We start from the raw sequence: 16,925 nt of genomic DNA, 5'->3' as shown, positions 1-16,925 counted from the left end.
AACATCTAACAAACAAGTTACTTAACAAGAAAATGGCGCTGGTTTCCGCTGGAAAGAAAAAAAAAAAAAAAAACATTTTTAAGGTATGCCTCAGTAATTCACGCATTATTGGGGGAAAGGATGCTGTGTCTGTCCTGGAATATTGCAGAGAATGTTTAACCACAAATCGACATGCATTTATCCATTTACTAGCCAGTACCATACAAAGTTAAAAAGTATTACAATCAACAGGGGGCAAGATGTGCTCTTAAAGTCATTTAAATCAGCCCGCAGTGATCATAACGTCATGGACAATCGACACGAATACAGTCTTTATATTATAAACATTACGGTATCCACTACAGCGTAATAGTAGACATCTACTGCGATGTCCAATCGCCGCTTAGAAGAAGATCATCTATCTGCTACGAAGAAGGAGATGAAATCTCAGTTTTAAGGTCGTGCGTCCGCGAGTAAAGCCCGATTTTTACTTCGTCGCTCGACCATTTCGACAAGCGTCGTGCGACGCAACATCGTTACACAACATCACTTTACAAGCTCTCACAACGTTCCAGTGATTATGACAAATATAGGCTATTTTCAGCACACGATACATGCTAAGCGGTTGAAACAACACTTAATCAAAACCTCCCTATTGTGAGCTAGCTGCCATCTCAGGTGTGATGCAGGACGACATAAGATATTGAGTTGCACTGAGTTATATTAGGCTACTCTAACTATACAGATGTGGCACAAAAACGAAGACACGCACGCGCACACACATATGTTTTCATCAACTTTTTTCTGAGATAATTGGTACACAGACTTCTTAACATATTCTGAGGACAAGGAAGGGTTAAATGCACAGCGCATAGTACGGTGTAGAGATCTACTGCCCCACTGCGAATTTGACCAATCACAGCTTGTTGTTGGACGTTACACGGGTTCTCTTTTCTTCCTCCAGAATGAGAGAAGACAATACCCAGGACACCATTTGCCAGTGTGATTAGGAATCATATGGGAATTTCAGTAATGCGCAACAGTAGTTCAAGGTTTGTGAAATAGCTTGTTTTGCATTAGAACATCTTGAAAGTGAGCGTGCATAGCTATGGTCCACAACTGGTATAGGTGCTTTTAGAATATTCTTCGAATCGTTAGATTCCTCCCATTTTGGCTAGTTGGGGTGCTAGCCTCGTTGTGCGATCTGTTTTGCGTTTTATGCGAATAGTTTATCTCATAGGGGCGTAGATGTGCTTCTACGTAAATTTTATTGCGCAGTTGTCTCGGTGTGTGTAGAAAGCGGTGTTACGGTAGCTAGCTATCCACATTGGTCATATTTATTGAGTCCTGTGGAACTAAAATATACCTACAGTAAATTAGAACATTGCACATTTCACACATATGAAGATAGCTTGCAATTCACTCTTCGAGCGTCAGCTGTTTTCTGCAGTATTCTCGAAAATGTAGAAGTGTGGTCGAAACGGTTTCTTCAGATAACAGCGCATTCTTGCGAATGCATTTTCTACTCTATAAACGTTGCCAATTTCAGTTCTACATGTTTAGTTTCGGCTATGAGAAACAATTAAAAAAACAACGCTGTTAGATAAATAATAATAATGTTATAAGACTGAATAAATCCATGTCAAGCATATAGATTAGGCTATAAAAATGAAATGACATTGATTAATTAGTATCACTCAGATATTAAATTAATTGTATATTACCCAAAATCAGAGATAGTAAAGAGCTTCGGGATTATAGGCATTTTATGTCTTCTAGGTGAATTTCTGTTTTTTTTTTTTTTTTTTTTTTTTTGTTGTTGGTGCTGTGAGGCGTAAAAAATTTCTCATAGCCTACTGTCTTTTTTTAGAGTAACTTAATTTGGCTGAAAAATTTGGATGCATTATATATGTGAGCTCTATAATGTTTGGGATAAATACTTTTTTTCTTGATTTGCCTCTGCTCTACACTGTTTTAGATTTGTAATCGAGCAATGCACATGTGGTTAAATTGTACATTCTCAGCTTTTATTTAAGGGTATTTTAATACATTTTGCTTTCACGATGTAGAAATAACAGCCCTTTACCTTTACCAGTCATAAACTGTAGAGTTCTTCCTTGGCCTACTTGACCCTTTAGTGAGCTGATCAGTGCTGTCTTTCGACATAATGATGTTCCAAACAGTTGATTTTGGTAAGCCTAAGGTTTGGCCTATGTCTTGGACTGTTTTTTTTTTTTCTTTTCTTAAAAAAAAATATATATAGCCTATTTCTCAGCCTCATAATGTTTTCCTTGACTGTCTTTGGGACAACTGTGGTCCTTATGCTAACAAACACTAATAACAGACTCTAAAGGCAATCCAAATCCTAGACTCAAGACTAGGTAGGCTACTTTAAGCTGTCTTATGCTTGTACTAAAGAAGCACACACCTGGCTAGTCATAAACACCTATGAAGCCATTTGACCCAGATATTATGGCGCCCTGAATTGGGGGAGCTATGTATAAAAAGTGTTGTTATTTCGAAATCATTATTTCTACATGGTGAAACCAAGATGTATTAAAATGTTCTTTAATAAAAGCTGAGTATCTGCATTGTCCATTGTTTAATTGCAAATCTAGAATTGTAGAGTACAGAAGCAAATCAAGGAAAAAAAAAGTCTTTGTCACAAACATTGTGGAGCTCACTATATTTTTTCAGTTATTGAAGTAAACAAATTGAAGTAGCCTAAAACTTGCAGTTTTGGTGCTCGAACTTAAGTTCTCTGCATTCAGACTAATTGGTTAAAATGTGCAGGAATGCATCCTAAATTATTCTTTAACTGTAAAATTTTGCATTAATTTCTGTAGTGTTGCCAGTATCATGTACTGTTGCTACAAATATTGATGAAAGAAAATAGCCTACCTCCTGTCATTTTATTGTACATAACAAAGTTTTTTTTTTATAACAGTATGATTTTGACAAAATATTTGTGCAGTTAAAACTTGATTATTTTAGCTACATAATTCTTCTGGCCTTCGTTTAGTTTTTCCAGAGTTAATAAACTTTAGTGTACCAGTATTTAGACATTTACCCAATTTGTCAAAATAATTCAGATTTAATCTGTTTCTGATAGCCTACATGTAGAAACAAACTGTGTGTGATTTGGAATGCTTTTGGGGTGGCATTTCAGGCAATGCATGTGATGGGATTTCTACATTATTACACAATCTGGTATGATATTCTAGATTCCTTTTAATAAGTACACTGTATTTTAGTGTGGGTGCTTTTGTAGCTATACGAGTGCCTGTTTTTTGTCAGTTTATCCAGGAATCCAAATAGAGTAAAATATTAAGTGAAAAGTGCTAGGCTACATGCCTCAGTTGTATTTCAACAGTATTACTACATTTGCTTCATTTAAAGGAAAATGTCAGTGTAAATATTTTTTGAGGTTCCACACAAGAACCAACCATTGATTTTAACAAAATATAGAATTTCCTTAAAACTGGTGCTTAGTTTCATTAAATAGGCTAGGTGTTCATATTGACTACGCTTGCACTCACTGACTCCTATGTGTTTTTGGCTGTTGTCTCTTGTTTCCACAGAATACAGTGCAGAAAATGAATGCATGTGTTGTTTAAGAATATGATTGATTAACAAGTCATTTAATTATGGGGGCAAGCACCTCTGGTGCAAGGCTCCCTATTGCATTGGATGGTTTTTATAATAATAATAATAATAATAATAATTATTATTATTATGTCTTCTACCATTTTTTGCAGTTCCAGCAAAACGGATAAATTGACAAAATACTGCACAATGGTAGGTCCTTGCACAGAATAGTCGTGCAGCAAATTTAACAACAGTTGGCCACATGATGGCAGGATAGCATACAGTTAAATGAAACAAAAAAACTCCTGCCCCATTTGTCATAGGTAGGCTACATAAAAGCAGTGTCAAGAGGTGCATCGTCTCTTCGACTAGAAGTAATTCCATCAAAGCCATTAAGTCCGCCATATTAGATTTTCCGCCATTCCACATCTCCTAGACCACATGACCCATCAACATGTAGCCTAACATTTGTTCATTTGAAGGTTGTCTAAAAAGTTACTGTAAGGATAGTTGGCACTAAAAAAAAACATGGGAGTAAGTACACAAACAAAAGCCAATAAAAATTGATGTGGGAATAGCTTATCACAAAAATGCTAGTAATTCTCAAGCATTCTGATATAAATTGATGACACTTTGTTGCTGTATTGACACTCACATGAAAATCACCAACCAAAAGTATCGCCCAACTGAAATACAGTGGCAAAAACTTGTCTATTAGAGATTATAGCTACTTGCTTTAGTGACCAATTTCCTAATCTGGAACATATATATGGACCTTGTGGATCACTGGCTTCTTGAATTGACTGCCATTTTGGAAATGCCACTAGCCATTTTCTTTCCTCTGTTTTAACGTAACCACATCGGTGAGACCAATGAAACTTGGCATTGGTAAAGGGTACCTCTATATGGCCACTAAGCAATTTTAGCACTGATTAGCCACTTGGGGGTGTTATAACTCAGTTGAATTTCCAATATAAACAAAAAATCATGAATCCTGCCTTGTGGACTACAGATTTGAAATTAAGCACACTATATGTCTCTACTCATGGACAATGTAAATGCTTAGAAGTTATAATAACTAGAACAAAGTGCCCTTTGGGCGTTGCAACCGTTGTCCTTGAGCCTCCCCTGAGCCCTGAGACTTTTCTCGCTGTACCCCAGGCCTCTCCATTGCGCTTGTGTTGGCCAACAGAGGGTGCTGCTCGCTATAGCAGCTTCATATCACTCTTCTTCTACTAACTACTTGCTTGCACTAGTTTTAGAGAAAACTGCTGTGGAAAACTCGGTAGTGTTGCTTGTCTGTCTTTTACGTATAGATAATTAAATACACTATTGAAGCATTGTAGTTTGACCATATTCTTTATTGTGTGTTTGACCATTTTCTTTATTGTGTTTTCTTTATAGTTTACCATAGCTTCACTCACCATAGTACTGTAAACTATGATTTTCTGACACGGTTTATAAAGTTACTTACTTAGTACCCAGTTTTAACAGTCGGCCTGCACCATAGTTTATTACAGTACAACAGTTACCATGGTCAAAGTACATGAAACCGGAATTGTCCCCTTTTTTATTTCATAGATAATAACATTGGATATTTTAATGATATATTGACCGCCAAACTGGAAATGTCCCCGGGTTTCATTTCAGAAATCTGGTCACCTTAGCTAGCTCAGTACTTTGTTAGCATGCGAAAGGTAGACAGTGAATCAGCACCGTGTAGACCGCGCCGACCGCAAGAAGCATGAAAGCTAGCTAGGTAGTTTATTAGCACTGACCGCAAGAAGCATGAAAGCTAGCTAGGTAGTTTATTAGCATGCTAACGCCAAACGGTGAATCAGCAATATACTTCAGAATTCTTACCTGACTTCTCTGGAGATTCGCTAGCTCGTGCCAATCTCTTGCGTTTGGCATCACGACTTTGCGACAGTGATTTGCGCTTCTTTTTAGCCATGATGCAAACGTTCTTCAAAAAAACTCTCTGTCTTGAATGGATCCTCTCCAGTGTTTTCGATACAAACGTTCTTGAAAAAACTCTCTCTGTCTTGAATGTACCCTCTCCAGCGTTTTCAGTTCTAAACCGTCTGTGGTGTGATGTTCCACTTACGGGTCAGAGACAAAAGTCGAATTTACGAATCAACGCTTTATTAAACCACAAAAACAGTGCCAAAACAAACAACTCGGTAGCGAAGCACCACTCTCCATACAGGCTCACAGTTTAAGAGACCAGAAAACACACGGAACAGTGAATAAGTACCAAAACAGTGAATAAGTACCAAGCGGGGCCAGCCCTCCTACAGTGGTGTAACTGTTACCATTGGTATGGTATGGTAGTTCCGGGTGACAGTAGTTCCGGATTGCAAAATAAAAAGTAAAACTGGTGAGTATTTCTTTAACATTAAAAATGAAATTATGAAAAACAGCATATGCAAACACTGGCCCCCTGAAACTTTTTTGGGGCAAGTTTGGAGGGATTGGAGGAATGTGAATTGGAGGAATAGTGGGACACACAAACACACACACGTACACACAAACCGCTCTCCAATTATAGTAGTAGGATGTCCACCATTTAACATTTTCCGCCATTTTGAATATATATATATATATATTTTTTACAAAAGTCAAAGTTAAACTATGTCAAATGGGCTTCCTCCTAGACCATTTGACATGATATAGCCTAACTTTCAACAATTTGTTCATTGCAAGGTCCTCTAAAAAGTTATTAAAAACAGTTGGTTTTAGAAAGGAAATAAAAATGACAAAAATACAAGTAACTGAAATGGTTTGACATAAATGAATGAAATTCGGTAACACAATGGCACTCACATCAAGAGCCTGAACCTAAACCTATTGTGGTATAGACAACTGTATGTTTTTAAACATGCATAAATTCACTAAAATCACTGTTGTCTCTTGCTGAGATTTGATACTTGTTTCAGTGATCAACTTCCTCATTAAGGATCTATGAAAAATTTATTTCATTTATGCTTCTAAGCCAAGCAGTATCGTCACCATGATCCAATAAGACCGCAGCAATACTCCACTGAAAACTCCTAAACTATTCACCTGTTATCTATGACCTATTATCATATTTTGCAGGAGAAATGTGTCCTATCTGCTGACTTAACTATGGCCCTGATTTGGCTGGCCTGACAGTGGGGCAATTTTTGTTGTTTTGGCTCTGTATGCGAGCACATTGGATTTGAAGTAAAACCATGAATATAAGGTTAAAGTGCATATTTAGTTTGAGAGTATTCTCATCCATATCAGACAAACCTTGTAGGAATTACAGCCCTTTTCATAAGTAGTTGCCCCATTTTAGAGAACCATACTGAATAAACTAACCCCTTAAACCCCACTTAAAACACAGGGCTAGTTGTAAGAATCCCCTGTCTTAAATAAACCACATTGCTTGAACTAAAGAGCACATTTGTACCAAAATGACCAAATCCTTTGATCCTATGGGAGTTTCACTCTGTAAACATACAGGGCATACTCATTCTGAAGAAAGAATCCAAATACAAAAATTGTTTTGTACTTTCTTTATTCTGTAGTGATTATATGTACTCCTGAAACTGGGTAAAAATAGATTTATTTTTTGAATTGTACCCCAGGATGTATACATTAAATGATGATAAGCAGTAAAATTTACGTGTTTCCCGAAAGGTGGGCCCAAGTGTCCCCAAAACCTCCAAATGGTACCAAACCTCTCCAAATTGGAAAATTCTGTATATATTTTTTCCCAGCCATATTCCACATCCAGAAGCTAATTCCATTGAGGGTGGTACTCTCTGGAACCCTACAAAACAAATATTCATTATTTACCCATTGTCTGTTTTTGACTTAGCCTTGTATTACAGTCAAACTCTGTCCTTTTGGAGAGCTTCTATTTACAAAATGTGTCCATAATGGTTACTTATCACACAAACTAAATTCACTTAAAAACAATCAAACCACTTGGTTTTTACTTTGCTGTGTGCTCTGACCTGCACTCTGCTCTCAGACTGCTGTAAATTAGGCTTGTCAGCAGTAAACCTCCCAATCACAACAGGATGAGAGCTCATAAGGAGAAAAATTACAAAAATATGTAATCCAATCATATACGATTTACAGTAATATAGTGCCCTTAATCAGTACTGCAGTGTCTCTTATGCAAGCATTTTCCAATAAACAAAGCTCCAATAAACAATTGATAAAGCATGCGCATGCACTCCTGCACTATGCAAAAACACAAAGTGAAAATAACTGGGTACACAGCAAATAGCGAAGCTATCATTTTAGCTAGAAGAACGATGTAAGCTATGTTTAAAAGCTGTGAAAATTACCTTGAAAAACGAGACTGTAAGGTAATTGTAATGTATACAGGGTTTCCAAGCGGGGGCAAAAGTCATGATGGGTACATCATAGAGAGGTAGTTTCATGTAGTAGCTTTCTTTTAAGTAATTTACTTGCCACTGGAATGTGTAATTGATATCATTGTTTCACTGTTTGTAGGGTATGGAAACTGCTGTTTAGAAAAACATCACTTTTTGCCTGCAAAATTCTATTTATGTTCATAGAAAAATTTGTTTTCAACTGCTCCTGAACGCTGTCAGCTCAATGAACATAATACAGAATGAATAATGACTTTTGGTAGCCTGTGTACAAAGAGCTGATTGATTGCTTAGGGGTCAAAGTGGGATTTTAGTGATATCAATACCATCTCTGTAGTATTAGCTGTTGTTTACTTGTTGCAGACAATTATTGGATTATAAAATACCATAATCATCAACCTGGGCTGTCAATTTCAGCCCTCCTTTGGGACTGCCTTGTTATTTCTTTTATTATTTCTGTATTATTTCTTGATTATTTTTACCAATCACAACAGAGTTTTTTTTGTATAAAAGTACAAAGAGTCTAAGTAGTGCTCCTTGAATCGGTGACAGATAAAAACAATAATTTAAGAGAATGCAATTTTTAGATACCGGCATCTATTCAAGGTCATTCCTATGTTCCCAAGGTCCTATGTTCCCCAGATTTATATGGCACATAATGGGAACATGACAAAGGGTCCTATGTTCCCCAGCTCTACATATGTGCTCTCTCAGGGTCCTATGTTCCCAGGGTCCTATGTTCCCCAGATTTATATGGCACAGAATGGGAACATGACAAAGGGTCTTATGTTCCCCAGCTCTATAGAGCGCATAATGGGGTTTTGTTGTGTTTATATAGCTGTTTTGATGCATTGTTCCAATAAAAAAAACTGGATAATATTAATGAAATATTTTAACTTGAAACGGGTCAAATTTGACCCGAACACAATAGGAGGGTTAATGTGTGTTAACAGAATATTGAACTGGGGAACATAGGACCCTGGGAACATAGGACCTTGGGGATTTGGGACCCTGGGAACATAGATACACTCCCATCTAATCGGGCTATAAAAGATTAACATTTTCTTAATGTTGTTATATTTAGTACTTCTTTGCAAATCCTTTGCATTCAATGAATGCCTGAAGTCTGCATTTGATTTGATCTGAGCAGTTAAGATGACTGTATACATCAAAATTCATCCTGCTGCTGCCATTAACAGCCACATCAAAAAAGTGCAGTATACAAAGATATTTCTATGTGGTGAAACAAATTCAGTTTTTTAAGGAAAATAGCTAAAACATTTTCTCTTTTTTTGCAGTTGGATTCTGCCTATACAGGTGGATGAAAGGACAGAGCAAGTGACACTTTTCAAAGGAGGAGTGAGTCATTGTGTACCGCATTAAGATTACAGTGAAATTTTAAATGAACACTTTCAGTCAGTGTGAAAATGTGATCTTTATACATAGTTTTTTTTAAATTTTTTTTTAGGTTTTTTGTTGCTTGAAGATGCTTCCTACTTCACGTCTGTGTTTCTTCATGTGAAATAACTACAGGATGACTTCTAAAGTTGAGTTTGTGCCTCTGAAAGATGCCTGGGTCACTCTGTGTTTTCTTGGGGATGGAATAGCAGGAAAACAGATGATTTAACCATCAACTTTTGGTATTTTATTGGTATTGTTGGTATTTGTACCACAAGAGTAATTCTACCGACATGAATCCAATCAGTCAGCATCAGAATGTCTTCATTTCTTTTGTGGAAAACACAACAAAGAAAAACAATTCAGAAAAATCTCTGGCCTTATCTAAATTGAATAACAATCGGAACAGATTTTCTTGTGACAAATGTCGCTTTTCATCCATAGACGTGGATCAGTTCAATAAGCATGTTTTGCAGCACGTGGAAATGACCTTCTCTTGCTCTTATTGCAACCATGTCTCGTACACCAGAGGCGAATCTCAGCGGCATCTCGTTAAGCACACTGGCACCTTCCCCTTCAAGTGCCAGTTCTGCCCCTATGGTGCAGTGAGAAATGACTACATCGTGAAGCACACTCAACGAGTTCACAAGGTTTTTGAAGAGAAAGCCTCATACAGAGTCACCAAGACTAATTTAGAACAGCAGCCCCACTCGACCAAAACGCACATGTATGCATCACCCTTGAGCACAGACGTGGACTTGCCCCCTGTGGGTGTGGTTAGTAATGCACCAGTCAGCAGTGATGCCGTTGGAAAGACAAGTAATTCTAGTGGTTTGTCCAAGGTCCAGGTGGAACTTTTGTCTCCCCTAAATGAACCCATTCAGCATGACAAACCCTTGACTATTGCTTATCCACCAGAAATGGACATACCCCCTGGCTGCTTTGTTGAACTCGTGGAGGTGAAAACAGTCAATGGGACCAAGGAGCTGGAGCTTAAGTTAGTCTCACAGCAAACTGCTGAAACCAAATCACCTGTGAAGAATTTGGAGGCTCAAACTGGGAGTGTCAGTGTTCAAAACAGCCACATAGATAAACCAACCTTCAGATGCAGTGTCATTGCACAAGAGAGCAAGGCAATCCATCCAGAGCCTCATATTGTAAACCAGAATGTGAAAAAAAGGGATTTCTCCTCAGTAAAAACTGTGTTGAATGTGTCCCGTGATCGAGGTCCAAACTTAAAAGAACACTCGAAAGAAGCACAAGGGGCTGTGAAAGAAAAATCTGGTGAGCTTGAGAGGGAATTTGGTGGCAAAACTAGGAAGGAAGCATCGAAAAGTGTGCGCCAGCAAATGGGACAGAAATCACTGAGTTCCAGTAAACTCAAGAGTCCTTTTCAGCCTCAGTCCATATTATCTACTCAAAGTACTGCAAATAATGCCGTCCAGCAGAGTGTTGTCAGACCCACTGTACCCTCAAAAACCTGTAATATTGTTCCTAAGGAGGAGGTAATCTGTGACTTTCCATCACATCCAACAAGTAATTCCTTCACTCCCTGTGGGAGTGATACTATGACTAAAGGGAACGGCTGTCCTCTGGATTTCATGCCTTTTGTCAACCCCATTTCTGAGAAAGTTGCTGATGATAAGGATTCACATGATGCTCCGGCTACCACTGAGCTACCAGTCATATCATCAGTATTTTCCATTAGTCAAGGCCCTGGGGATTTCCCAGGCTGCATCAGGTGGGAGCAGGCTTTAAACAACAACCTGGGAATTTTCCCTCAGAATGGGAACATATCTGCTGTTCCAGAGCAAGGGAATTCAAAAAACATATTGTCCACCAGACGTACATCAACGTCAGTGGATACCTGTGGCAGCCCTAAAGGAGGAACAAATCATAAGCTCACAAGTAAAGGAGAAAAAGGCACTAACACAGACAGTGTTAAGACGGACTCGCCGAGCCCTGCCAGTGAAGCACCAAGGTCTCCATTGTTGGGTCAGACTTACTTACCCCAGCTGAACAACATTTCGCCCCGTGACCTGGTCAAAAATCCAGTGGACGCTCCCGCTAAACAGAAAAATAAAAAAATTCTGGAAAGCTCCGTGCCCATGTTCATTCCACAAGGAGCCGTGCTGAAGATCTCTGAGTCCAACAAGTCCTCACTTACTCTGAAGATATCCACACCAGCTTCAGAGATGATAGGCAGCTGGATGCCCAGGCCTGTCCTTTTCAGCAGTTTAAATGAGCAGAACATTTTGGACACGGACCACTCTTCCCAGAACAAGGTTCCTAAGCTCTCACTGAAAAGGAGGAAATCAGGAGCAGAAAACAAGGGTTTGGATGAAGAATGGGAGCAACAGGATTCGCAGACTCATGATGGGTATGATGATGCTTGGAAATTAGCCAAGCACAAGAAGAGGAAAAAACACAAGAAGACCTCTAAAGCAAAATCCTCATCACAAGTGACAAAGAAAACCCAAAGAGACACAGGAAGACTCTGGCTGATTCCGCTGAAGGAGGATCAGCCGGTTAAATGCCCAGGGCCTGACCAACCCGTTGTTGTCCTTAATCATCCAAAGCCACAGGCTTTTAGGGTGAGGACCAACATGCAAACCATGCTTAGAGGCAACACGAACCTCCCCAACTGTGCGCTCCCCACAGGAGAACGGTCTGTTATGTGGCACTCAAGGACAACTCGACAATCAACGGACCAGACCCGGCACACATTAAAAATGAAACTAAAGAAGGTCCATCAAAACAAATACCAGATAGTGGGATTTGTATTTAGAGACACTCCAACAGACACTCAAGTGCTAGTCCGGTGAACATGTTTTTAAGAAACATAAAGGAAGAAGTCCTTGGATGTGGAAGACTGAAACTACAGAGAACTTAACATAACAGAGTTGTGAATAAGGCATGTTTTAGGTGTTGTAGTAGGTGTGTTACATCTGAAAAGGCATTTCAATATCTTTGAGATATCCATGAAATATATTTCTGTTTTCTATATTGTATATAGGTTGAATCACTGTCTCGTGTGTCTATATCATTTTTTTCTATACAAGCAACCTTATTAGGTATTTAATGCTCCCTGAAAATACCATGGAAAATTACATTGGATTCCTTATTAAGGAATTTCCAGCAATGTTGTTTCATGAATATAGTTCACAGCAAAAAGCAAATGAAGAGTGTGATTGTTGATAATAAGTATGTCTTATTATTTACCAATTAAAAATTGGCTTAGAATTGGTCAAGTTTATAACATGGGAGGAAAAACCAGTATGACAACTGAGAATGCCAAATGTTTAGTGCAATTTGTTTTTTCATTTTCTGTGAAATATGTACAGCTAATGAGAAGCTATTTACATTATGTTAATTTTTTTTTTTTGTCTGTGGTTGCGAAGTTTAGGAAATTTAATTTCACTCTGTTGCAGTGTTTAACAAGCGTGATCATGTAGACATGGTATTTATGGCTTTTTCCAGTTGAGCTCAGTTAATATTTTTTAAATTTGTTGGAAGGGCAGATGCTAATAAAATATGTTGTAAAAAATGAACACATTATCCTCAAATAAGACAACAGATTTAATATAGTGTTGTAATGTAAATTAAACTCTTTAATTGCCAGTTAAAACAAATTTTAAGTGCTCAATGGATTTATATATGTAAACCCAATGTAGAGCTGCCAGTTTCGAGTTCCGGAATCGTGATCACAGTGAGTTGTATCCTTTTTGAGGTTTTTCTTTTTCTTTTCTTTTTTGTATGGAATCTCATTAGTTTACAGCCAAGAACAGTAATCCCATCAACCATTGACTCCTGGAAGTTTCTGGTGAATTGTCAGTACATGTTAATTTTTACCTTCTAATGGAGATAGCTTTTTTGTAGTATGTGCACTCCAAACATCATCTTAGAATGTGTGTCATGATATTAATATGTAACATTACGAAATCTTACCTTTAATGAGTGTATCAGTTAGTGTCTAGCCCAGATGAAACCCTTCTTTGATTGGCCAGAGGTTTAATACCATTGAAATAAAAAGTGTTTGATGTACATATTCATAACTAACAGTGTTAGGCTGGATTTACCTGAGGTGTTGAGCTGAGGTTTAACAGAGGTTAACATGCAATACCAAAAACAATCTCCTTGTCTTGGTCCACCAGCAGATTCTTGTGGGCTGCTCAGAAACTGCCTTTAGAAACATGGTTAACAATCCTTGCATACTGTTGTTAATGAAATGTTTTAACATCAGAATTGCTTTCATTTTTTAAAGTCATATAATTTGCGTTATTGTTAATTTAGCATTTGTTGCTAGCACTTTTGAAACCATTTAAAGTACTTTTTTTATCTTAAATGAACATTTCTCTTGAGGGTAGCTTATTTTCTGTAGTTTTTAAGGTTTTTTAAGGTGAAGGAACTTGTCCTTTGTGAAACCGCTTTTTCAAAGTTAATTAGCCCCACTATTGACATATTTGAGGTCATAGGCAAAGACTGTTGGGGGGAAGATTTGGATTTATTTCTCCAGGGCCCGGCAGTTCAAAACTTTTTATCTCAATCAGATCCGATCAGATGTTGAAATCCCATATTTTGTGACCCAGGATCAGACAACTCAGCCAGATTTTGTCCAGGTATTTCAAAACAATTCAGGATAGGATCACCCTGATCCAGATTCAGACTTTTCAAGATAACCAGATCCTGATTATCAGTGCTTTAAAGCCCTGGAACATTACTGAGAAAGATTACGATTTTCTAACCTTCAAATTATATATAATATTCGGGGGGCTTTAAAGGTGCAATATGTAACTTTTTGAGTGTCGATTTTTATGGCCCTACAAATGTAAACAACCTTTTCTTTTTTTAACATCTAAAATTATCTTTTAACTCTGACAGCTCTTGATACAAGGAATAGCAGTTTGAGCCATTTATTAAGAAGAATATAATAAATCATTTTGTGCCACGTATATAACAGCACTTGATTTAAATCATAATAAAAAGCCACATTTGAATCAAAAACAATAAATCTAATAGGGACACTTGTTGTACGTCGCTCTGGATAAGAGCGTCTGCTAAATGCCTGTAATGTAATGTAATAATGTAACAACAACAACAAAAATTTCACAGATCCTCTTCATTGAAAGGCAGCTCTAGAGCAGCATCTTCAAGGCGTGCTTTGATGGACTAGTGCTTATTATTTGTAGATAATTGTTTGATGATTCAAAATTTAATTTATGATTGATATAATATTTGTTGAGATAACTTTGTGATGATAAACTTAATATTTGGTTGAATACAGTGTTCTGAGAGGTAGGCTAGAGGCCACTGTAAATGTGACAGAAAAAAGTCAATAAAAATTTTGCAACCATTGAGCCTACAAACAATGTATTATTTTAATTTACAAACTCTACCATCTTTTTTATATTGAAATGTATTTTGAAATGAATTGTATACTACATTTTGTTATGGTAATCCACTCTAAATCCACCATTCTACTGGGATCAAGGTAATCCTGATTTTTTGGATCAAAATGATCCCAATCCTATGTTAAAGTTTTGAAGTACGCGTTTTGAAGATTTGATCCAGATTAAAGCTAGGATTCAATTACCTCATCTGATCGGATTCCAAAGTGATCCCAATCCTGTTTTTTGGTTTTGAACTGCCCATTTGCAAGATTTAATCCAATCCGATAGTCAAAATCTGATCAAATCACTTTTGAACTCCTGGGCCCAGGCCATTGGAAATAGTGCTATTTATATCTGACCATCTCTGTTAACTTGGTGATAAAGGATATAAACGGCAATGTCTATATTGGCAAATATAAGCTTTTTTAAAGCATAGCTTTCCCTGAGAAACAAAAATACAAGGAAGCGGAGTGCCCTGTTCTCCTCATAAATTATATTGGCTACATCATGGAATTCATGTTCCAACAGCAAGAACAACTTCATCTAAAGCCTTTTTTTTAGGTTATCCTTGTAAAAATTGTGTTGGGGGTCCTACAGTACCTGGTGCTTTTTCACCTTGACAGTAAACTTTGTGTGGTTCATCTTGCTGAATTTCTTGAAATACTCTCATGCAGCGTGTTTACTTTGGGTTTTTTTAAGGTTGTATTGTGACTTGTGATTGGTTAATCTTTCATTGAGCCCGGAGGACGTATATGTTTCTGTTCCTTTAGTCAATGTGTTGAAATAGCTGCCTAAAGATAAACATTACTAAACATCTAAATATATTCATCAAACATTAACTAAACATCTAAACATTTAGTAAACATCTTAATTTATTTTGGTAATTCAGTGACACCCAATTTTCATTTGGAAAGCGGTATTTCAAAAGCAGATCTCTGTGATGACTCAACAACATCAACAACAATATGCATATAAATTGCTCATCAAATACAGTCTTGGACTGTGTACGCTCCACTTCTGGTATAATTCCAGCCTCATACCATCACATTGGGCTAAAAACAACTGACTTTTATTCATAATTAACATGGTATGACACTTGTTATGTTATAACACACATTCTCCTCTGAAGGAGGCAATGCTATGTGACACCTCATTACAGTCACGCTTGCAGATAGGATTTGGAAGAAGAAACTTCATGTGCAGCTAAACAGAAGATGCGGTGGTCACTACTGTGATATGAGCCACTGTCTTCCCTGCAATTATGGAGCCAATTATGTGTTGCACTGTGGAGCAACCAGCTGCAGTAGGCACTGTTACAGTCTGGATTCAATACTAGAACCTTTGGCCCATCCATATGGTGGAACAGTGCCTTAACAGGATGAGGCACCCAGCAGCTCTATTGTGATTAATTTTATTCTCTAGTTACTGGCCAACCTCTATGTTATGTTGCTCCACTTCACGTGTTATATTATTACACGTGACGTGGCTGTGTTCTAAGTTGTTCCTTAAATAAGGATTATAATTACTAAAGCATGCCACCAGTTTTTATTTTTTATTTTTGGTGAACTGGAAGAGACAGTGGGTTTCAGTCCGTGTGTGGTTCACGCCAGCTTTTGAACTACTTAGCCACTTGCATAGCCATTTTATTACATATTCATTTTGACTGTAATGTGGGAAAGATGACAGGGTTTATTGTTCTAGCACATTCTATTTTGTTTTTACTTTTTTTAAACTTTATTTTCACAATGTGAGTTTGTACTTTGAGGTTTTCTACTACTGAATGGTAGGCATGTTCTGGTCAAAATAATTTTGTTTTCATTGTCATAAGATAAAAATAGTCTGGATTAATTTGGTTTTTTGCTTTATGTTTATTATTATCTTTACAATCCTTTTTTTTAAGAACACAGTTTGATTATGTAACACAAGTGGAATGTTGAACATTCTTATCTTGTGTCAAATGACCTTGTAATGACACTGTTTTTGAGTGTTACTTTCTCTTATTGAAGTAACTACTGATTCTTCTTGAATATCTTCCAACACTGTTGGCTTTGGTTTGTCATGGCTATTTTATATAATTTCATTACAATTTTGCCGAAATAAACGAAAAAAAAAATGTTCCGTGTAATCAGAATGTGAAATTTTATGCACTTTTTGTTGGCTTTTCACAACAGTGAAGTCACATATATGAAACTGGAAT

General features: G+C 37.3%; 1 protein-coding gene across 2 annotated transcripts; it reads left to right on the top strand.

Annotated features, from left to right (window-relative positions):
* The first annotated feature begins 853 nt into the window (after positions 1–853).
* LOC118231492 (zinc finger protein 518B) lies at positions 854–16,840 on the top strand. 2 transcript variants are annotated; one of them, XM_035425315.1, is made up of 3 exons: positions 854–1,031; positions 9,239–9,299; positions 9,409–16,840. In XM_035425315.1, exon 3 carries the CDS (start codon positions 9,632–9,634, stop codon positions 12,161–12,163), a length of 2,532 nt encoding a protein of 843 aa, XP_035281206.1. In that variant the 5' UTR covers positions 854–1,031; positions 9,239–9,299; positions 9,409–9,631; the 3' UTR covers positions 12,164–16,840. The 2 variants fall into 2 exon arrangements, with proteins under 2 accessions (XP_035281206.1, XP_035281205.1); XM_035425314.1 differs by having other exon boundaries at positions 9,239–16,840.
* Positions 16,841–16,925: the final 85 nt, after the last annotated feature.

This window comes from Anguilla anguilla, chromosome 7 (genome assembly GCF_013347855.1).
Source record: "Anguilla anguilla isolate fAngAng1 chromosome 7, fAngAng1.pri, whole genome shotgun sequence".
Lineage (NCBI taxonomy): Eukaryota > Metazoa > Chordata > Actinopteri > Anguilliformes > Anguillidae > Anguilla > Anguilla anguilla.
The sequence above is the reverse complement of the archived record's forward strand: the minus strand, read 5'-3'. Positions and strand labels throughout refer to the sequence as shown.